This window comes from Pseudophryne corroboree, chromosome 3, assembly GCF_028390025.1.
Source record: "Pseudophryne corroboree isolate aPseCor3 chromosome 3, aPseCor3.hap2, whole genome shotgun sequence".
NCBI lineage: Eukaryota > Metazoa > Chordata > Amphibia > Anura > Myobatrachidae > Pseudophryne > Pseudophryne corroboree.
Window position 1 is genome coordinate 99,968,238 of NC_086446.1, and position 22,944 is coordinate 99,991,181.

Sequence of the window (22,944 nt, forward strand, 5' to 3'; positions counted from 1 at the left end):
TAAAAGCAGGGTCCGGATGTACACAGGTTTTGCTGCGCGGTCTGTTCTCCTGGATAAAGTATCGGGAGCAGCTCAATTAGACCCTAAAGCAGCAGTTCGGAGTCTCCCGGACATTCCAGGCGAGCAGGCGTGTCTGCCTTAAAGCCTTACAAATGAATTGCCATATTTAATTGGGGTATTAACATCTTGTGAATTAATTGCTGTATGGAAAGACACACTTCGCAGTCAATCTATATTATTTGTTTGGGAGGGTTGGTAAAATGTGAAAAATAAAAGTACAGAAACTAGCAATGCAAATCTGTAATGAAAGCAATCCCCCCTCTACGGTGTAAAGCATAGGAGGAAGACGCGCAGTAAATCATACTGGAAAAATGTGTCCTATTCTGAGAGCTCTAGTTCCACTTCAGTCCAACTGGGGAACAACGATGGTCTACAACAAGATGGCCGCAAGGAGGACACAAAATGGATAGCAATAACCCTCCCAGTGCTCGATACTCAATCCAGCATGTTCAGAAGCGAACAGCCTGGCGGCTAGCAGCCGGTGACGTCACTGCACGCATGGCCCAGTGATTTCCCGGACTTCAACTCCCGTGATGCCTATCGGCAGAGACTCATTCAAGTTCCTCTTGTACCACGATAACTAGGGACGAACCCGCAGCGCGGTGGTGAGTAAAGCGCCCGATACCCGGATGCTGCATTACTGCCACTGTAGTCCCTTTTTCATGCATAGACCCGCAGATATAAATGACTCCTGTGCGTGCTGCTGTTATGTTATTGTGTCCTGCGTGTATACCTGGGGGATTGTTGCTGCTGCGGTCGTTTGAGAAGAAGTCTGCGTGTGCACTGTGACTATACATACATGCATACTGCCCCCATAAGCATATATAGTGCCCCCATAGTCTAGCATACATATATGCATACTGCTCCCATATCCATATCCATACATACATACATACATACATACATACATACAGGGCAGCCATCAGGGGGGGACTGGCCCTTAATGAGAGGGGGGCCTGGCTCCTACCACCAATACCTGGAGAGCTGCACCAGGCTGTGAGACAACAGCAGGCAGATGCACTTGGAGGACTTCTTAAAAAAAGCTTTCCCTGCGCATCAGCTCTCTGAACCAATCCTGTAGGTCCACCTATATGTAATATCACAATGTATGACATCACATAGGGGTGTGATTCTTCTCACCCTTCCTACAGCCTGACCCAAAACCCTCCCCAGTGGTGGCTAACCCTAGCCCTCCCCTGGGGTTCCTAACCCCCGCCCCCTACTCCCAGGACTTACCAGTGTAATATTGTGAAGCCATCTCGATTAGAATTCTGGCGTTTGGCATACTGACGCCAGTATTGCTATCTATATCGGGATGCTGGCATCGTAACTGCAACCCATATATACATACTACCCCAAAAACTTCACATATATGCTGCCCCCATAGCCTCACATGCATACGTACATACATACTGCCCCCATAGCCTTACATACATACATACTTACATACATACATACATACATAAATACATTTATATATGCATACTGCCCCCATAGCTTCACATATACATGCACAGACCTCATAGCTCCACATACACACGCGCTGACCCTATAGCCCCATACATACATACTGCCCCCATAGCCTCACATGCATACATACATATATGCATACTGCCCCATAGCCTCACATATACATGCACTGACCTCATAGCTCCACATACACACGTGCTGACCCCATAGCCTCACATACATACATACATACATACTGCCCCCAAAGTCTCACATACATACATACATACATACATACATACTGCCCCTAAAGCCCACACATACATACATACTTACATACTGCCCCCAGAGTCTCACATACATACATACATACATACATACATACTGCCCCCAAAGCCTCACATACATACATGCGTACATACTGCCCCCAGAGTCTCACATACATACATACATACATACATACTGCACCCAAAGCCTCACATACATACATACATACTGCCCCCAGAGTCTCGCATACATACATACATACATACATACTGCCCCCAAAGCCTCACATACATACATGCGTATATACTTCCCCCAGAGTCTCACATGCATACATACTGCCCCCAAAGCCTCACATACATACATACTGCCTCCAGAGTCTCACATACATACATACATACATACATACATACTGCCCCCAAAGCCTCACATACAAACTGCCCACAATGCGTCACATACATACACATACATACTTTTGCAGTGATCATTGGCTGTGAATAGTTACAGCACGGCATGCCATACAGCATGCCGCATTGCAGCGAGATGAACATGGCTACATCTGTATCTCTACCCCTGATGCACAGGTCACACCCCCAGATAGGAAATAGAACTAGCTCCTGTGGGTGCTCTACCCCCGATACCATACCTCCCAACATTCCTAAGAGGCAGGTCAGAGCTCCTTTGCGTGGCAAAGTTGTTCATGCCCAAAAAGGGGTGTGGCTTCTATAAAAAGGGCGTGGCTTCACATGACACCACTACCGCAGTGAGTGACAGGATACTCTTAACTGCCCCACCTCCACCGTGGGACACTGCAGCCTGCGAGAGGGACTGTCCTGCGAAAATCGGGCCAGTTGGGAGGTATGTGATGCACAGATCACACCCCCAGATAGGAGATAGGCATAGCATCCGATGGTTAGTCTTCCTGCACAGCAGGAGACCTGCAACGCCTCCAGTGGATGTCTCAATATTCCCAGCTGCGGCATTTGCGTATTTTTCATTGGCAGCTGTGAAGGCATTAGTGCATGTCTCTGGCTTAGGCCCTCTGTCCCTTGGGAAAATATGAGCACCCCTGGGTGGCGGGTGTTGGGGTAATTATTATAAATTCTAAATAGTATTTCTCTATCGTCCTAGTGGATGCTGGGGTTCCTGAAAGGACCATGGGGAATAGCGGCTCCGCAGGAGACAGGGCACAAAAAGTAAAGCTTTTCCAGATCAGGTGGTGTGCACTGGCTCCTCCCCCTATGACCCTCCTCCAGACTCCAGTTAGATTTTTGTGCCCGGCCGAGAAGGGTGCAATCTAGGTGGCTCTCCTAAAGAGCTGCTTAGAAAAAGTTTAGCTAGGTTTTTTATTTTACAGTGAGTCCTGCTGGCAACAGGATCACTGCAGCGAGGGACTGAGGGGAGAAGGAGTCAACTCACCTGCGTGCAGGATGGATTGGCTTCTTGGCTACTGGACATCAAGCTCCAGAGGGACGATCACAGGTACAGCCTGGATGGTCACCGGAGCCGCGCCGCCGGCCCCCTTGCAGATGCTGAAGTCAGAAGAGGTCCAGAATCGGCGGCTGAAGACTCCTGCAGTCTTCTAAAGGTAGCGCACAGCACTGCAGCTGTGCGCCATTTTCCTCTCAGCACACTTCACACGGCAGTCACTGAGGGTGCAGGGCGCTGGGAGGGGGGCGCCCTGGGAGGCAAATGTAACCTATATAAAGGCTAAAAATACCTCACATATAGTTGCAGCACTACTGCAGCACATAAGTTGCAGCACTACTGGTCCCTGCAAACACTGGAAGCCATAAACTGTTTGATAAGCTGGCCCTTCTAGATATGTAAATGTAATAGGAAAGGGGAAAAAAAACTCATAATTCAAACTCTGGGCCAAGTCTAGGCTCATTTATATTATTCCAAACTGTCCTGATCAATCAAGATACATCTGTATTATTGTGGCTGAGACAAACTCTCCGCTTTGTCTGGTACTTACTAACATTTTCACTGTTCACAATAGGTTGGCGGAAATGTAGCAGCCCTTGTACACTGTCTGACTGACTAGTATGTCATGGACCATGGCCAGGATGAAAGGAAGGAGAGAGTCTTGGCACACGCCCTCAGGCTCCTGTGTCTTCTGACCGGGCAGGTGAGTGACGCGGGAAATGTCACATGACTGCCCTTATTAACGAAAGTTATTTGTAAGGATCTGGCCAATATCTCTGCGCACATGTGACATGTTGGGATACTGCTCGCCGGGGGTCTCGGGCTAACCAGGAAAAACACCTGTTGAGCTTGGAGTGGACTTCTGTGCAAAATGGAAAATGGCCACACAAAAAAAATAATCCCTGCCTGTGCAAGCCTGGCTGCACCGGCAAGTGGTCTGGCACCATTTTGTTTCTCAGAGCGGCTGCATGTGACATCATGCAGCCGCCCCGAAAAACGGTCCAGACACGCCTGCTTTATCTAGATCACGCCCACAACAGGCCACGGGAATGTAAGGGAAATGTTATCTCACTTATTTGAACATGTTGCCTTTTCAATATATAGGATTGTGTCCTGCTGAAGAGGTTTGGAGACTCTGTCAAACACCTCCGTAAGTCCGGAGGAGGGAGCAGGACCCAGAGCCCCATCACGGATTCCCCACCTCACTCACTGACACATGAGAGAGACAAAGAGCAGAAGATCCTGGAACTCACCAACAAGATCATTCAGCTGCTGACTGGAGAGGTGACTGCTGGGAATGGGGCATTATACAGTAACACCAGAGGAGGTGTCTGGGTGATGACTGGAGAGGTGACTGCTGGGAATGGGGCATTATACAGTAACACCAGGGGAGGTGTCTGGGTGATGACTGGAGAGGTGACTGCTGGGAATGGGGCATTATACAGGAACACCAGGGGAGGTGTCTGGGTGATGACTGGAGAGGTGACTGCTGGGAATGGGGCATTATACAGTAACACCAGGGGAGGTGTCTGGGCGATGACTGGAGAGGTGACTGCTGGGAATGGGGCGTTATACAGTAACACCAGGGGAGGTGTCTGGGTGATGACTGGAGAGGTGACTGCTGGGAATGGGGCGTTATACAGTAACACCAGGGGAGGTGTCTGGGTGATGACTGGAGAGGTGACTGCTGGGAATGGGTCATTATACAGTAACACCAGGGGAGGTGTCTGGGTGATGACTGGAGAGGTGACTGCTGGGAATGGGGCATTATACAGTAACACCAGGGAAGGTGTCTGGGTGATGACTGTGTCATTGTGTGTGTCAGGTTCCTATAAGGTGTCAGGATGTCACTGTCTATCTCTCCATGGAGGAGTGGGAGTATTTAGAGGGACACAGGGATCTGTACAAGGACGTCTTGATGGAGAATCACAGTCTCCACAATTCAGCGGGTAAGTGGAGCTTTTTTTTCTGTATTCTTTACAAAATACATATGCAATAAATCTTGTAATTACATACAATAACGTATGCCTTTTTGATTATATTTTGTTCTGTTTTATTTATGATTTAGTAGTGCTAACCCCAAAAGTAAAAATAAAACACCTGTTGTAAATCTCTTTCTGTGTAAACTGACTTGTATCCAGAAATAAAATTTGACAGCAGATAAGAACCACTTGCCCCATCTAGTCTGCCCAGGTACACGTGCACGCTAGGGTTAAACTTTTATGTTCGGAGCCAGTTCACCTACCAGTACATTTTTTGGAGTGTGGGAGGAAACGGAGGTGCCCAGGGCAAACCCACCCAAGTAGTGGCAGAATATACAAACTCCACAAAGTTAGGGCCGTGGTGGGAATGGAACCCATGACCTCAGTGCTGTGAGGCAGTAATGCTAACCATTACACCATCCGTACCATGAAACGGCTCTTGCAATTTGGACACTGCCACAGTGATCGTTGTTGTTTGACTTTGTGTGATGGATATTCACAAATATATGTCAGAGAACAGTAAGAAAACAGATCTCCCATTCAGTGAGAGACCAGATTGGACAGTTGAACCATAAGTGAAAGCCAACTATATATAGATGTTTGGTATGTAATGTCAACAGTCAGCATGTTGACATGGACTTTATGGTGACATGTCAGCATGGTCATAATTTCCACCTTGTGGTGACATTGGATATGTCAACATAGCGTTTTTCTAATGTTAGAGGCCTAATCCTAATCCCAACCGCAGCCTGACGGTGACATGTACTGTCGATATTCTGAAGGTTTATTTCCACTTAGGTATAAAGGATTCTAGCTGCAGAACGTGTAATAATTTAGCTGTAACATGTTGCTTACTAGGATCCGCCCTTTGTGAAAATGACAAATGATGTTAGAGGTTTGCATCTAATTATCTGTTCCCGCCAGGTGACTTTGATATCCATAGCTTCATTAATACAGCCTCAGTGCATGGGGCTGACCCACCGATGGAGAAATACGGGAATCATGTGACAGAGATCATCTTAAATCTCACAGTGGAGATGATTGAGCTGCTGTCTAGAGAGGTGAGGGATTCTGGGAATGTTACTGTGACTTGGCTTAGACCGTTATGAGTAAATCTGGATATCCATGGTCGATGTGGTTTGTATCTGCTTTCTTCGGACATTTACTTTGTAGATAACAAGAATAGGCTTCGTTATAAACTGTTATAAAATATATAAGCTGCTGGTTGGTGTAACCTTTTTCTACTGGAAGATCAGAGCATCCTGGAAGGGGTGGGTAATAGACTGTGTTTAATCATGAGTGTGTAAAATAACTGGCATAAGTAATACAACTTTTGTAATGTTATAGAAATATTTACTAATAAGGACACCTGGTGACAATGTGACACCCGGCAGCCATCCTTGTGTGTCTGGAGGACTGAGCAGGACCCAGAGCCCCATCACGGAGCCTCCACCTCACTCACTGATACATGAGAGAGACAATGAGCAGAAGATTCTGGAACTCACCAACAAGATCATTCAGCTGCTGACTGGAGAGGTGACTGCTGGGAATGGGACATTGGGGGTCATTCCGAGTTGTTCGCTCGTTGCCGATTTCTCTGACGTCCTAGTGGATGCTGGGAACTCCGTAAGGACCATGGGGAATAGCGGGCTCCGAAGGAGACTGGGCACTCTAAGAAAGAATTAGGACTACCTGGTGTGCACTGGCTCCTCCCTCTATGCCCCTCCTCCAGACCTCAGTTAGAATCTGTGCCCGGCTCGAGCTGGATGCACACTAGGGGCTCTCCTGAGCTTCTAGAAAAGAAAGTATATTTAGGTTTTTTATTTTCAGTGAGATCTGCTGGCAACAGACTCACTGCTACGAGGGACTTAGGGGAGAGAAGCGAACCTACCTGCTTGCAGCTAGCTTGGGCTTCTAGGCTACTGGACACCATTAGCTCCAGAGGGATCGAACACAGGCCCAGCCTCGGTCGTCCGGTCCCGGAGCCGCGCCGCCGTCCCCCTTGCAGAGCCAGAAGCAAGAAGAACGTCCAGGAAATCGGCGGCTGAAGACTCCGGTCTTCATTAAGGTAGCGCACAGCACTGCAGCTGTGCACCATTGCTCCCCATGCACACCTCACACTCCGGTCACTGATGGGTGCAGGGCGCTGGGGGGGGGCGCCCTGGGCTGCAATAAGATTACCTTACATTGGCAAAAAAAAATACACATAATATAGTCATTAAGACTATATATGTGTGTAAAATCCCCTGCCATATATCCATAAAAAAAGCGGGAGAAGTCCGCCGTGAAGGGGGCGGGGCTATCTCCCTCAGCACACTGGCGCCATTTCCTCTCACAGCTCCGCTGGAAGGACGCTCCCCAGGCTCTCCCCTGCAGTTTCCAGGCTCAATAGGGTAAAAAAGAGAGGGGGGGCACTAAATTTAGGCGCAAATACTATATATATATATATATATATATATATATATATATAGCTGCTATAGGGTAAAATCACTCATTATAGTGTACATCCCTGTGATTTATAGCGCTGTGGTGTGTGCTGGCATACTCTCTCTCTGTCTCCCCAAAGGACTTTGTGGGGTCCTGTCCTCAGTCAGAGCATTCCCTGTGTGTGTGCGGAGTGTCGGTACGGCTGTGTCGACATGTTTGATGAAGAGGCTTATGTGGAGGCGGAGCAGGTGCCGATAAATGTGATGTCACCCCCTGCGGGGTCGACACCTGTGTGGATGGATATGTGGAAGGAATTACGTGACAGTGTCAACTCCTTACATAAGAGGTTTGATGACAGAGCAGATGTGGGACAGCCGGCTTCTCAGTCCGTGCCTGCCCAGGCATCTCAAAAGCCATCAGGGGCTCAAAAACGCCCGTTACCTCAGATGGCAGACACAGATGTCGACACGGATACTGACTCCAGTGTCGACGACGACGATGAGACTAGTGTACATTCCAATAGGGCCATCCGTTACATGATTACGGCAATGAAAAATGTGTTGCACATTTCTGACATTAACCCTGGTACCACAAAAAAGAGTATTATGTTTGGGGAGAAAAAGCAACCTGTGGTTTTTCCCCCTTCTGAAGAGTTAAATGAAGTGTGTGATGAAGCGTGGGTTTCCCCCGATAAGAAACTGGTAATTTCCAAAAAGTTACTAAGGGCGTACCCTTTCACGCCAGAGGATAGGATACGTTGGGAGACATCCCCTAGGGTGGATAAAGCGCTCACACGCTTGTCAAAGAAGGTTGCACTACCGTCTCCGGATACGGCCGCCCTAAAGGAGCCTGCGGATAGAAAGCAGGAGGCTATCCTGAAGTCTGTATATACACACTCAGGTATTATACTGAGACCGGCTATTGCTTCAGCATGGATGTGCAGTGCTGCAGCTGCATGGTCAGATTCCCTGTCTGATAACATTGATACCCTTGACAGGGACACTATATTGCTAACTGTAGAGCATATTAAAGACGTAGTCTTATACATGAGAGATGCACAGAGGGATATTTGCCAACTGGCATCTAGAATAAATGCAATGTCCATTTCTGCCAGGAGAGTATTATGGACTCGGCAGTGGACAGGTGATGCGGATTCTAAAAGGCACATGGAGGTTTTGCCTTACAAGGGTGAGGAATTGTTTGGGGATGGTCTCTCAGACCTCGTTTCCACAGCGACGGTTGGGAAGTCGACATTTTTACCCCATGTTCCCTCACAGCCAAAGAAAGCACCGTATTATCAGGTACAGTCCGTTCGGCCCCAGAAAGGCAAGCGGGTTAAAGGCGCGTCCTTTCTGCCAAGAGGCAGAGGTAGGGGGAAAAAGCTGCACCAAACAGCAAGTTCCCAGGAACAAAAGTCCTCTCCCGCTTCCTCTAAGTCCACCGCATGACGCTGGGGCTCCACAGGTGGAGCCAGGTGCGGCGGGGGCCCGTCTCCGGAACTTCAGCGACCAGTGGGTTCGCTCACGGGTGGATCCCTGGATTCTACAAGCTGGACATCAAGGATGCTTAGCTGCATGTCCCCATTTACCCTCCTCACCAGGAGTACCTCAGATTTGTGGTACAGGACTGTCATTACCAATTCCAGACGTTGCCGTTTGGTCTGTCCACGGCACCGAGGGTATTTACCAAGGTAATGGCCGAAATGATACTCCTTCGAAAAAAGGGAGTTATAATTATCCCGTACTTGGACGATCTCCTTATAAAGGCGAGGTCCAGGGAACAGTTGTTGATCGGAGTAGCACTAGCTCGGGAAGTGCTACAACAGCACGGCTGGATCCTGAATATTCCAAAGTCGCAGCTGGTTCCTACAACGCGTCTACTGTTCCTGGGGATGGTTCTGGACACAGAACAGAAAAAGGTGTTTCTCCCGGAGGAGAAGGCCAAGGAATTGTCCTAAAACCAAAACAGGTGTCGGTGCACCCCTGCACGCGAGTCCTGGGAAAGATGGTAGCTTCTTACGAAGCAATTCCATTCGGAAGGTTCCATGCAAGGATCTTTCAGTGGGATCTGTTGGACAAGTGGTCCGGATCGCATCTTCAGATGCATCGGCTGATAACCCTGTCTCCAAGGACCAGGGTGTCGCTGTTGTGGTGGCTGCAGAGTGCTCATCTTCTAGAGGGCCGCAGATTCGGCATACAGGACTGGGTCCTGGTGACCACGGATGCCAGCCTTCGAGGTTGGGGGGCAGTCACACAGGAAAGAAACTTCCAAGGACTATGGACGAGTCAGGAGACTTCCCTACACATAAATATTCTGGAACTAAGGGCCATTTACAATGCCCTAAGTCAGGCAAGACCCCTGCTTCAACACCAGCCGGTGCTGATCCAGTCAGACAACATCACGGCGGTCGCCCATGTAAATCGTCAGGGCGGCACAAGAAGCAGGATGGCGATGGCAGAAGCCACAAGGATTCTCCGATGGGCGGAAAATCATGTGTTAGCACTGTCAGCAGTGTTCATTCCGGGAGTGGACAACTGGGAAGCAGACTTCCTCAGCAGGCACGACCTCCACCCGGGAGAGTGGGGACTTCATCCAGAAGTCTTCCAAATGATTGTACACCGTTGAGAAAGGCCACAGGTGGACATGATGGCGTCCCGCCTCAACAAAAAGCTAAAAAGATATTGCGCCAGGTCAAGGGACCCTCAGGCGATAGCTGTGGACGCTCTAGTGACACCGTGGGTGTACCAGTCGGTTTATGTGTTCCCTCCTCTGCCTCTCATACCCAAGGTACTGAGAATAATAAGAAGGAGAGGAGTAAGAACTATACTTGTGGTTCCGCATTGGCCAAGAAGAGCTTGGTACCCAGAACTTCAAGAAATGATCTCAGAGGACCCATGGCCTCTGCCGCTCAGACAGGACCTGCTGCAGCAGGGGCCCTGTCTGTTCCAAGACTTACCGCGGCTGCGTTTGACGGCATGGCGGTTGAACACCGGATCCTAAAAGAAAAGGGCATTCCGGAGGAAGTCATTCCTACGCTGATTAAAGCTAGGAAAGATGTGACCGTAAGACATTATCACCGCATATGGCGAAAATATGTTGCTTGGTGTGAGGCCAGGAAGGCCCCAACGGAGGAATTTCAGCTCGGTCGATTTCTGCACTTCCTACAGTCAGGAGTGACTATGGGCCTAAAATTGGGTTCCATTAAGGTCCAGATCTCGGCTCTGTCGATTTTCTTCCAAAAAGAACTGGCTTCACTGCCTGAAGTTCAGACTTTTGTTAAAGGAGTGCTGCATATTCAGCCCCCTTTTGTGCCTCCAGTGGCACCGTGGGATCTCAACGTGGTGTTGGATTTCCTAAAGTCGCATTGGTTTGAGCCACTTAAAACCGTGGAGCTAAAATACCTCACGTGGAAAGTGGTCATGCTGTTGGCCTTGGCGTCGGCCAGGCGTGTATCAGAATTGGCGGCTTTGTCTTGTAAAAGCCCTTATCTGATTTTTCATATGGATAGGGCGGAATTGAGGACTCGTTCCCAATTCCTTCCTAAGGTGGTTTCAGCTTTTCATGTGAACCAACCTATTGTGGTGCCTGCGGCTACTTGGGACTTGGAGGATTCCAAGTTACTGGACGTAGTCAGGGCCCTGAAAATATATGTTTCCAGGACGGCTGGAGTCAGGAAAACTGACTCGCTATTTATCCTGTATGCACCCAACAAGCTGGGTGCTCCTGCTTCTAAGCAGACTATTGCTCGCTGGATCTGTAGCACGATTCAACTTGCACATTCTGCGGCTGGACTGCCGCATCCTAAATCTGTAAAAGCCCATTCCACAAGGAAAGTGGGCTCTTCTTGGGCGGCTGCCCGAGGGGTCTCGGCTTTACAACTTTGCCGAGCTGCTACTTGGTCGGGTTCAAACACATTTGCAAAATTCTACAAGTTTGATACCCTGGCTGAGGAGGACCTTGAGTTTGCTCATTCGGTGCTGCAGAGTCATCCGCACTCTCCCGCCCGTTTGGGAGCTTTGGTATAATCCCCATGGTCCTTACGGAGTTCCCAGCATCCACTAGGACGTCAGAGAAAATAAGAATTTACTCACCGGTAATTCTATTTCTCGTAGTCCGTAGTGGATGCTGGGCGCCCATCCCAAGTGCGGATTGTCTGCAATACTTGTATATAGTTATTGCCTAACTAAAGGGTTATTGTTATGAGCCATCTGTTCGTGAGGCTCAGTTGTTGTTCATACTGTTAACTGGATATAGGTTCACGAGTTGTACGGTGTGATTGGTGTGGCTGGTATGAGTCTTACCCGGGATTCCAAATCCCTTCCTTATTGTGTCAGCTCTTCCGGGCACAGTTTCCTTAACTGAGGTCTGGAGGAGGGGCATAGAGGGAAGAGCCAGTGCACACCAGGTAGTCCTAATTCTTTCTTAAGAGTGCCCAGTCTCCTTCGGAGCCCGCTATTCCCCATGGTCCTTACGGAGTTCCCAGCATCCACTACGGACTACGAGAAATAGAATTACCGGTGAGTAAATTCTTATTTTTCGCAACGGAGCGATTAAGGCGAAAATGCGCATGGTACGCAGTGCGCATGCGCTAAGTATTTTAGCACAAAACTTAGTAGATTTACTCACGTCCGAACTAAGAAATTCCATCGTTGAAGTGATCGTAGTGTGATTGACAGGAAGTGGGTGTTTCTGGGCGGAAACTGGCCGTTTTCTGGGAGTGTGCGGAAAAACGCAGGCGTGCCAGGATAAAACGCGGGAGTATCTGGAGAAACGGGGTAGTGGCTGGCCGAACGCAGGGTGTGTTTGTGACGTCAAACCAGGAACGAAACGGGCTGAGCTGATCGCAGTGTAGGAGTAGGTCTCGAGCTACTCAGAAACTGCTAAGAATTTTCTATTCGCAATTCTGCTAATCTTTCGTTCGCAATTCTGCTAAGCTAAGATACACTCCCAGAGGGCGGCGGCCTAGCGTGTGCAATGCTGCTAAAATCTGCTAGCGAGCGAACAACTCGGAATGACCCCCATTATACATTAACACCAGGGGAGGTGTCTGGGTGATGACTGTGTCATTGTGTGTGTCAGGTTCCTATAAGGTGTCAGGATGTCACTGTCTATCTCTCCATGGAGGAGTGGGAGTATATAGAGAAACACGAGGATCTATACAAGGACGTCATAAGAAGCCACCAACTCCTAGTGACACGTGGTAAGTGAATTAGGTACTAACAATCACATTTTCTCACAGAAATTCCACATCACTACTCTGAAACATGACCTTATAGTGGGTGATTGTGTGAATACTGACATCTTCCGATTTCAAACCGACCGCACATGCGTCTAAAGTGTAAAACATGGTGTGCGCATGTGCTAAACAATGTGCTCTACACTAGCTGGTGGGTGTGTTACACATCCTGTGCGAATGGAGAATAATGTGAAGTAGGCGTTTTTGGGCAGTGAGTGTCAAGATACACGGAGTGGCTGTTTCTGACAGGAGTGCAGTATATGGGGAAGGGGAGTCTGTCTCTGATAGGAGTGCAGTGGACATGTACCGGGAAGAGGAGCTGGTCTCTGATAGGAGTGCAGTGGGCATGTACGCAGAAGAGGAGCTGGTCTCTGATAGGAGTGCAGTGGGCGTGTTTGGGCAAGGGGAGCCGGTCTCTGATTGGAGTGCAGTGGGCGTGTACAGGGAAGGAAAGCCGGTCTCTGATAGGAGTGCAGTGGGCGTGTACAGGGAAGGAAAGCCGGTCTCTGATAGGAGTGCAGTGGGCGTGTTTGGGCAAGGGGAGCCGGTCTCTGATAGGAGTGCAGTGGGCGTGTACAGGGAAGGAAAGCCGGTCTCTGATAGGAGTGCGGCGGGCGTGTTTGGGGAAGAGGAGCTGGTCTCTGATAGGAGTGCAGTGGGCATGTACGCGGAAGGGGAGCCGGTCTCTGATAGAAGTGCAGTGGGCGTGTACAGGGAAGGAAAGATAGGAGTGCAGTGGGTGTGTACAGGGAAGGAAGGCCGGTCTCTGATATGAGTGCAGTGGGCGTTTTTGGGGAAGGGGAGCCGGTCTCTGATAGGAGTGCAGTGGGTGTTTTTGGGGAAGGGGAGACGGTCTCTGATAGGAGTGCAGTGGGCGTGTACAGGGAAGGAAAGCCGGTCTCTGATAGGAGTGTAGTGGGCATGTACAGGGAAGGAAAGCCGGTCTCTGATAGGAGTGCAGTGGGCGTTTTTGGGGAAGGGGAGCAGGTGTCTGATAGAAGTGCAGTGGGCGTGTACAGGGAAGGAAATCTGGTCTCTGATAGGAGTGCAGTGGGCGTTTTTGGGGAAGGGGAGCCGGCCTCTGATAGGAGTGCAGTGGGCGTGTACAGGGAAGGAAAGCTGGTCTCTGATAGGAGTGCAGTGGGCGTGTATGGGGAAGGAGAGTCGGTCTCTGATAGGAGTGCAGTGGGTGTGTATGGGAGAGGGAGCCTGTCTCCGATAGGAGTGTGGGGGGCATGTACAGGGAAGGTTTCTTGCACTAAAAATGTATGCATAAGTTTATAGATATTCTTCTCTAGAGAAAAATACCTTCACTGTAGTAAAATATTCACATGGTTAAACTCATTCTGACCACGAGGGCCACCATATCCAAATGTTGTATCCATTTACAACACACAAAGGGGTAAATTTACTAACATTCGTAATTTTCGGAAAAAGGTCAAAGTTCAATCACGAATGACATCGAAAGTGTAAAACTGCAACTTTTTGAATTTATTACGACTAATTTACTAAGCTGTCGTATTCGGGTTTTTCTTTTCTTCCGATGTCGATGTCATTCGTGTTTTTTTTTTTATTTTTACAGCAGTGATTAGCAAAACACTGCCGTTTTTTTTTACAATGAATCTCGGCCGGATCTGTGTGATCCGTGCTGGGGTTCATTTTTTTTTGTAAAAAAATTAAACAATGTAAAATCATAAAAAAAAATGCGTGGGGTCCCCCCTCCTATGCATAACCAGCCTCGGGCTCTTTGAGCCGGTCCAGGTTGCAGAAATATGGGGGAAAAAATGACAGGGGTTCCCCCATATTTAAGCAACCAGCATCGGGCTCTGCGCCTGGTCCTGGTTCCAAAAATACGGGGGACAAAAAGAGTAGGGGTCCCCCGTATTTTTAAAACCAGCACCGGGCTCCACTAGCTGGACAGATAATGCCACAGCCGGGGGTCACTTTTATATAGTGCCCTGCGGCCGTGGCATCAACAATCCAACTAGTCACCCCTGGCCGGGGTACCCTGGGGGAGTGGGGACCCCTTCAATCAAGGGGTCCCCCCCCCCAGCCACCCAAGGGCCAGGGGTGAAGCCCGAGGCTGTCCCCCCCCCCCCCCATCCAATGGGCTGCGGATGGGGGGGCTGATAGCCTTTGTTGTAAAAGAAAATATATTGTTTTTAGTAGCAGTACTACAAGTCCCAGCAAGCCTCCCCCGCATGCTGGTACTTGGAGAACCACAAGTACCAGCATGCGGCGGAAAAACGGGCCCGCTGGTACCTGTAGTACTACTACTAAAAAAATACCCAAATAAACACAAGACACACACACCGTGAAAGTATAATTTTATTACATACATACATACACACATACATACATACATACTTACCTTATGTTCCCACGCAGGTCGGTCCTCTTCTCCAGTAGAATCCAAGGGGTACCTGTTGAAGAAATTATACTCACGAGATCCAGGGGTCCAGGGTCCTCGGGAAATCCAGGTGTAATCCACGTACTTGAAAAAAATAGCAAAACGGACACCCGAGCCACGCACTAAAAGGGGACCCATGTTTGCACATGGATCCCCTTTTCCCGACTGCCAGAAACCCACTCTGACTGATGTCTAAGTGGGTTTCTTCAGCCAATCAGGGAGTGCCACGTTGTAGCACTCTCCTGATCGGCTGTGTGCTCCTGTCCTAACTGACAGGCAGCACACGGCAGTGTTACAATGTAGCGCCTATGCGCTACATTGTAACCAATGCTGGGAACTTTCTGCCCTGCGGTTGACCTAAAGTGACGTCACCGCTGAGCAGAAAGTTCCCAGCATTGGTTATTTTTTTCAAGTACGTGGATTACACCTGGATTCCCCGAGGACCCTGGACCCCTGGATCTCGTGAGTATAATTTCTTCAACAGGTACCCCTTGGATTCTACTGGAGAAGAGGTCCGACCTGCGTGGGAACATAAGGTAAGTATGTATGTATGTGTGTGTGTATGTATGTAATAAAATTATACTTTCACGGTGTGTGTGTCTTGTGTTTATTTGGGTATTTTTTTAGTAGTAGTACTACAGGTACCAGCGGGCCCGTTTTTCCGCCGCATGCTGGTACTTGTGGTTCTCCAAGTACCAGCATGCGGGGGAGGCTTGCTGGGACTTGTAGTACTGCTACTAAAAACAATATCTTTTCTTTTACAACAAAGGCTATCAGCCCCCCCATCCGCAGCCCATTGGATGGGGGGGGACAGCCTCGGGCTTCACCCCTGGCCCTTGGGTGGCTGGGGGGGGGACCCCTTGATTGAAGGGGTCCCCACTCCCCCAGGGTACCCCGGCCAGGGGTGACTAGTTGGATTGTTGATGCCACGGCCGCAGGGCACTATATAAAAGTGACCCCCGGCTGTGGCATTATCTGTCCAGCTAGTGGAGCCCGGTGCTGGTTTTAAAAATACGGGGGACCCCTACTCTTTTTGTCCCCCGTATTTTTGGAACCAGGACCAGGCGCAGAGCCCGATGCTGGTTGCTTAAATATGGGGGAACCCCTGTCAATTTTTTCCCCATATTTCTGCAACCAGGATCGGCTCAAAGAGCCCGAGGCTGGTTATGCTTAGGAGGGGGGACCCCACGCAATTTTTTTTGAAAAAATAAGCACTTTCCCACCCCTTCCCACTGATATACATGCACGGATCTCATGGATCCGTGCATGCCTATCCAATCACGAATAAAAAAAAAAGGTCTCTTTTTTTTTAGCACTTTTTTACGAGTTGTAATTTTTCACGGCAGTGTTTGTTTGTTTTTTGCTTTGCACTTCTTAGTAAATGACTGAGATTCATACTTAAACAGCCGCGTTTTGACCGATGGTGTATTCATTCGTGATTTTTTTCCTAGGACTTCAAAATATTACGAATGCCCTCATCACTGCCGTGATTATTGCTTAGTAAATTACCGAGATGACACTTTGATGAAAAAACGGCATCTCGGTCAAAATCGGGAGCTTAGTAAATTTACCCCAAAGAGTCAAGTATACGGTGTGATAAGAGGCAAGAAAGAGGCTGCTAGAGATCTCTGTTCCAACAAGAGGTATTCTTTATCCTCCACCAAAGGACGTAATGCACACAAACAAAAGGGAAGGATTTCACCAGCGCTCCAGATAATATTATTATTATTATCCTTTATTTATATGGCGCCACAAGGGATCCGCAGCACCCATTACACAGTACATAATCAAATGAGCAAACAAGAAAACCGCACTTACAGTACAAGACAATATAGGATAGGTATAGAAAACCCGGGGATAGGTGCCATCAAAGGGAGTAGGGAGTATGAGATAGTGTAAGTAAGAAAAGGAAAGGTACATGAGGAAAGAAGTCCCTGCTCTTGCAAGCTTACAATATAAAAGGTGAGGGGCTAACAGACCGGGGTGACACAGAAGGGGTAGACAGTGAGCATAGACAAGAGGGTTAGGAGGAGAGTTGGCTGGGTTTGGTGAAGAAGTGGGTCTTGAGAGCCCGTTTGAAGTTTTGTAGAGAGGTGGAGAGTCGGATGGTTAGAGGTAGAACATTCCAGAGATAGGGAGCAGCACGTGCAAAATCTTGGAGGTAGAAGTGGGAGGAGGTAATTAGTTGGCAGGAGAGACGGCGTGCATTAGCAGAGCGAAGAGGACGGGTGGGAATGTAAAGAGAGATAAGGTCAGAGATGTAAGAGGGAGAAGAGTGGGTGAGGGCTTAGTAGGTGAATGTGAGAAGCTTGAAGTGGATTCTGAATGGGAAGGGTAGCCAGTGAAGGTCCTGCAAGAGAGGGGATGTGGATGTAGTACGTTTGGTGAGGAAGATGAGACGGGCAGCAGCATTGAGGATAGACTGAAGTGGAGAGAGGCATTTTTGAGGGAGGCCAGATAGGAGGAGCTTGCAGTAGTCCAATCTGGAGATGACCAGTGAGTGGATGAGGGTCTTAGTAGCGTCCTGGGTGAGAATGGGTCTGATCCTGGAGATGTTTTTGAGATGGAAATGGCAGGTTTTTGAGAGGTACTGAATGGGTGGTTTGAAGGAGAGGGAGGAGTCAAGGATTACTCCAAGACAGCGCACTTAGATGCTAGAGGAGATAGTTGTGCCATCAATGGATAATGAAATTGTGGGAGATGAGGTTATGCGGGAGGGAGGGAAGATGATCAGCTCAGTCTTAGACATGTTAAGTTTAAGAAAGCGCTGGGACATCCAGGAGGAGATAACAGAGAGACAGTTGGCGATACGAGTGAGGAGGTCAGGGGAGGAAAGGTAGATTTGAGCATCGTCAGCATAGAAATTATATTTTAAGTCAAAAGAGCTAATGAGTTCACCTAATGAGGATGCGTAGAGAGAGAAAAGGAGATGCCCAAGAACAGAACCTTGGGGGACACCTACTGGTAGAGGAAGTGGTGGTGGTGGTGGTGGGGGATTAAAATATTGCTGCATTTCTATGGCAAAATGTGTAGTCTCCTCCATACTTCCTATGGTTGGCGGACAACACTACTCTCCTGCAAATCGGATACACCTTTTCCTCCACTCAATGGTAAATGGCCAAGATTGGGGAGAAAAAAAAAGAGATGCAGTGTGGTAGCATTTAATTATACAGCATAAACATCCATAAAACATTTTAAAGGTTTAAAATAGATGGCATTCACAAACAGTGGCAATCCCCTAATGGCTGAAAATGTGGCAATTACCAACGATTGTATAAGAACTGGCAACGGACAATGGGGGTAATTCCGAGTTGATCGCAGCATCACATTTTTTAGCAGTTGGGTAAAACCATGTGCACTCCAGGGGAGGCAGATATAACATTTGCAGAGAGAGTTAGATTTGGGTGGGTTATTTTGTTTCTGTGCAGGGTAAATACTGGCTGCTTTATTTTTACACTGCAATTTAGATTGCAGATTGAACACACCACACCCAAATCTAACTCTCTCTGCACATGTTATATCTGCCCCCATGCAGTGCACATGGTTTTACCCAACTGCTAACAAATTCGATGCTGCGATCAACTTGGAATTACCCCCAATACCCCATGCATTAAGCTTTAGAAACTGCAAGGAAAAGTCTGCAATAAAAGGCACCCTCTGGGGTTTAATTCTGCATTTTATACAGCGCACGTTAACCCAGGGTTTACCACATGGGGAAAAGGTAGTTTTATTGAATAGCTCCGGCCGTGACAACCGAAACAATTCCCCACATGGCAAATTCAGCAGCTAATTGGATTATCCCCCCGCCCCTCCCTCCATGAGTTATGGGAGGTCATTCTGAGTTGATCGTTCGCTAGCTACTTTTTGCAGCCGTGCAGACGCATAGTGGCCGCCCACAGGGAAGTGTATTTTCGCTTTGCAAGTGTGCAAACGCGTGTGCAGCCGAGCGGGACGAAAACATTTGTCTGCAGTTTCTAAATAGCTCTGGACTTACTCAGTCCTTGCGATCACTTCAGTCTTTTTGGTCCTGGAATTGACGTCAGACACCCGCCCTGCAAATGCCTGGACACGCCTGCGTTTTTCCAAACACTCTCAGAAATGGGTCAGTTGCCACCCACAAACGCCCTCTTCCTGTCAATCTCCTTGCGATCGGCTGTGTGAATGGATTCTTCGTTAAATCCATCACCCAGCTACGATCCGCTTTGTACCCGTACGACGCACGTATGCATTGCGGTGCATACACATGTGCAGTAGTGACCTGATCGCTGCGCTGCGAAAAACGGCAGCAAGCGATCAACTCAAAATGACCCCCATAGTACAATGTAAATGGTGTCTTCGTGACAAAGAGCTTGTTACATAGTTCCACGTGAGTCTGTTTTATGAAGACTTTTAGCACTGTGAATATGTCGGAACAACTGCAGGCGGTTCACAGCCCTACGCCCTGTGCAGCAATTGTCTGTTTTCACATAGAAGTGGCCACAGCTCTGGATATGGGCGTAGAGCTCCATTTTATTTCTGAGCATTTGCAGCCGCCACGCCTGCCTCTTTAAATCGGACTTGGCCTTATTTAACATACCAAAGGGCAGAGGTATCACAGCGTGGAGAGAGATAAAGTACAAACCAATCAGCTCCTGTCATTTTTCAAGCACATCCTGTAAAGTGACAAATAGGAGCTGAATTGGTTGGTACTTTCTCTCTCTCCACTCACACACACCCCACCCTGGGTCATTTACGTATGGTGGATGGAAATTATTTTTGTCTGAAGTCTGTGTGTTGGCCTAGATCAGAGGTTCTCAAACTCGGTCCTCAGGACCCCACACAGTGCATGTTTTGCAGGTAACCCAGCAGGTGCACAGGTGTATTCATTTCTCACTGACACATTGTAAAAGGTCCACAGGTGGAGCTAATTATGTCACTTGTGATTCTGTGAGGAGACCTGCAAAACATGCACTGTGTGGGGTAATGAGGACCGAGTTTGAGAACCTATGGAATAGATTACTTATTTTCTGTTATAGTGGATTAACCATTAATACATATAAAGATGTACACAGTTTATTATCATTAAACAGAGGTCACTTTTAAGCCTCTATATAAAGTAAGTCTGTCTCTTCTAAATAATGACTGTCTTTCTCCGACAGATGGAGCTCCCTCTGCTAACACCTGCGACACATTTCCTACCTTGATCGATGGTGGAAATCCAGATCATTGTGATAATGATACTAAACCACAAGGGGTTTTAAGTAAACCTCGGAATATAAGGAAAAAGCAAAAGAGCTTTGTGAAGGAAGAATCTGTGCCTTGTGAGCAGGGAACTCGCGCGTCCTCACATCCAGCCGACAGATGTAAACAGGAACAGAGCACAGCCATTCGTACAGAAGGAAAAACGGATGTGAGGGATAGTTTTACCAAAGCACATAGTGTGCAACGCAAAGAGGAGGAGGAGCAAGAGCGTAACATAAAATGTGCCAATGAGGAGGAAGAGCGTAACCTAAAATGTGCCAGTGAGGAGGAAGAGAGTAACATAAACTGTGCCAGTGAGTCATTAGCTGCAGATCCTTGTGTATCGCAAGGTACAGGTAAGGTATATAAATGCTCAATGTGTCAGAAGTGTTTCTCCAGTAACGCGGAATATCTTAGACATCGGAAAACTCACAAGGTGCTGAAGTTGACCTGCTCCGATTGTGGAAACCCGTTCAGTTCCATAGTAGGGTTTGAAGCTTCCACATCCAAAACTGGCAGAGCAGCCTGTGGGAAATGCCTGTCGCTACAGTCCCGCCTCACCAAAGATGTTGACGCCAAGAAGAATCGATTCTCCTGCACAGAGTGTGGAAAGCATTTCGCTTCGAAGTCCTCCTGCGACAGACATGCGAAGCGTCACTCAAAGATGAAGGTCTACACATGTGATGAGTGCGGCAAAGGCTTTAGTAATGCCGCCAACCACCTGATTCACATGAGAGTGCACACTGGCGAGAAGCCCTACAAGTGCACCGAATGTGGCAAGTGTTTTGCACAGAACACAAATCTCATCGCACATTACAGGATACACACAGGAGAAAAGCCCTTTGCTTGCTCGGAGTGTGAAAAGAGCTTTAGGTATAACTCCCACCTAATCGCACATAAGAGATATCACACAGGGCAGCTGTTGTCGTGTTCCGAGTGCGGGAAGTGTTTTACGTATAACTCGCATCTTGTTATACATCGGAGAATTCATGCAGGACTGAAACCATTTGCCTGCTCCGAGTGTGACAAACGCTTCCACAGGAAATGTCAGCTGACCCAGCATATGATGAGACATACAGACGAGCCGCCGTTTCAGTGTAAGGAGTGTAATAAGTGCTTAAGGAACTTCTCCGATTTTACCAGACATCAGAAGATTCACACGGGTGAGAAGGCTTTCCAGTGTTCTGAGTGTGGAAAATCTTTCACCCGCGCCACAGGGCTGGCTGAACATCAGATGATACATACCGGCGAGAAACCGTATTCATGCCCAGAGTGCGGAAAATGTTTTATCAATTGTACTCTTCTAGGCAAGCACAGAAGGACCCATAGCTGTAAGAAGTCCTAAGGTTTTTAGTAGACATTTGTCACTTTGCAACAGAATCTCTCAAAACTCTCCTGTAAAGTTTTTATGTGTGTTATGAAAATACAAATAAAAATGTTTCAAAGAGTGTTGTCACAATGACTATTGCTCAGATGTGATATTAGTACCATCTTAAAGCCACAGAGATGATCCATATCCTGGAAACACAGGTGATGGTGGTGGGGATTTATCAAATCATCGAGATAAATTAAACACTAACCAATCAGCTCCTAACTTAATTTACAGGCTGTGTTTGAAAAATGACAGTAGCTAATTGGTTAGAACTTTATATCTCCCCGTGGTTTGATGGAGGTACTAGATAAGGTCGAGGAGAGAGGTAATGATTGTCTCAGATGGCAACACTCAGAATCCAGTATCAGGATCTCTCTCACGAGCACACTCCGCCACATCCAGACGAATTTCCTAGTCTGAGAGGACAGATCGCAAGGACAAACCTGTAGTCAGTGGCTGAGGCGTAACTGGACATTTTGGTGCCCTGTGCCAGAAAGAAAATTGGTATTCTCCCCCCCCCACCACCCCCTAATTAAAATAGGGACAGTGTGTACTGTAAAATAGGGACAGTGTGTAGGCGTGTTTCAAAAATATAGGGGCATGGTCACAAAATAATACCAATTCATATCACTCGAGCAATTAACCTCTTGCGCTATAAAATAAGATATGGCTGATATTCAAATAACCAAACTGTGTATTCAATAAATTTCATACGTTTTAATACATATAAAAGATCTAGACCGGTCTATAATATATAACAATGTATGATCATAAATAAATTAAATAATACAAAATGCATGTATGTATACTAATAAAAATTCTCAAGGAGGTGGATCCAAGCTATTCTGTGCACAGTCATATACCAACAAACAAACTCCGTGTCTCCGTCCGTATATTTAAATTAATTATAACGTATAGCAGCTTTCAATAGAACCCATATATATATTGTTGCTCCTTAATGTAATTTCTCTTACGTCCTAGAGGATGCTGGGGACTCCCCAAGGACCATGGGGTATAGGCAGGCTCTGCAGGAGACATGGGTACTATAAAGAACTTTAGATGGGTGTGCATTGGCTCCTCCCTCTATGCCCCTCCT

General features: G+C 47.8%; 1 protein-coding gene across 2 annotated transcripts; it reads left to right on the top strand.

The window, feature by feature from the left end:
- The first annotated feature begins 497 nt into the window (after window positions 1-497).
- On the top strand, window positions 498-21,938 carry LOC135054877 (zinc finger protein 26-like). 2 transcript variants are annotated; one of them, XM_063958299.1, is made up of 8 exons: window positions 498-665; window positions 3,776-3,904; window positions 4,306-4,485; window positions 5,027-5,150; window positions 6,108-6,244; window positions 6,531-6,719; window positions 12,690-12,810; window positions 20,395-21,938. In XM_063958299.1, exons 2-8 carry the CDS (start codon window positions 3,827-3,829, stop codon window positions 21,819-21,821), a joined length of 2,256 nt encoding a protein of 751 aa, XP_063814369.1. In that variant the 5' UTR covers window positions 498-665; window positions 3,776-3,826; the 3' UTR covers window positions 21,822-21,938. The 2 variants fall into 2 exon arrangements, with proteins under 2 accessions (XP_063814369.1, XP_063814370.1); XM_063958300.1 differs by lacking the exon at window positions 498-665 and adding an exon at window positions 763-845.
- Window positions 21,939-22,944: the final 1,006 nt, after the last annotated feature.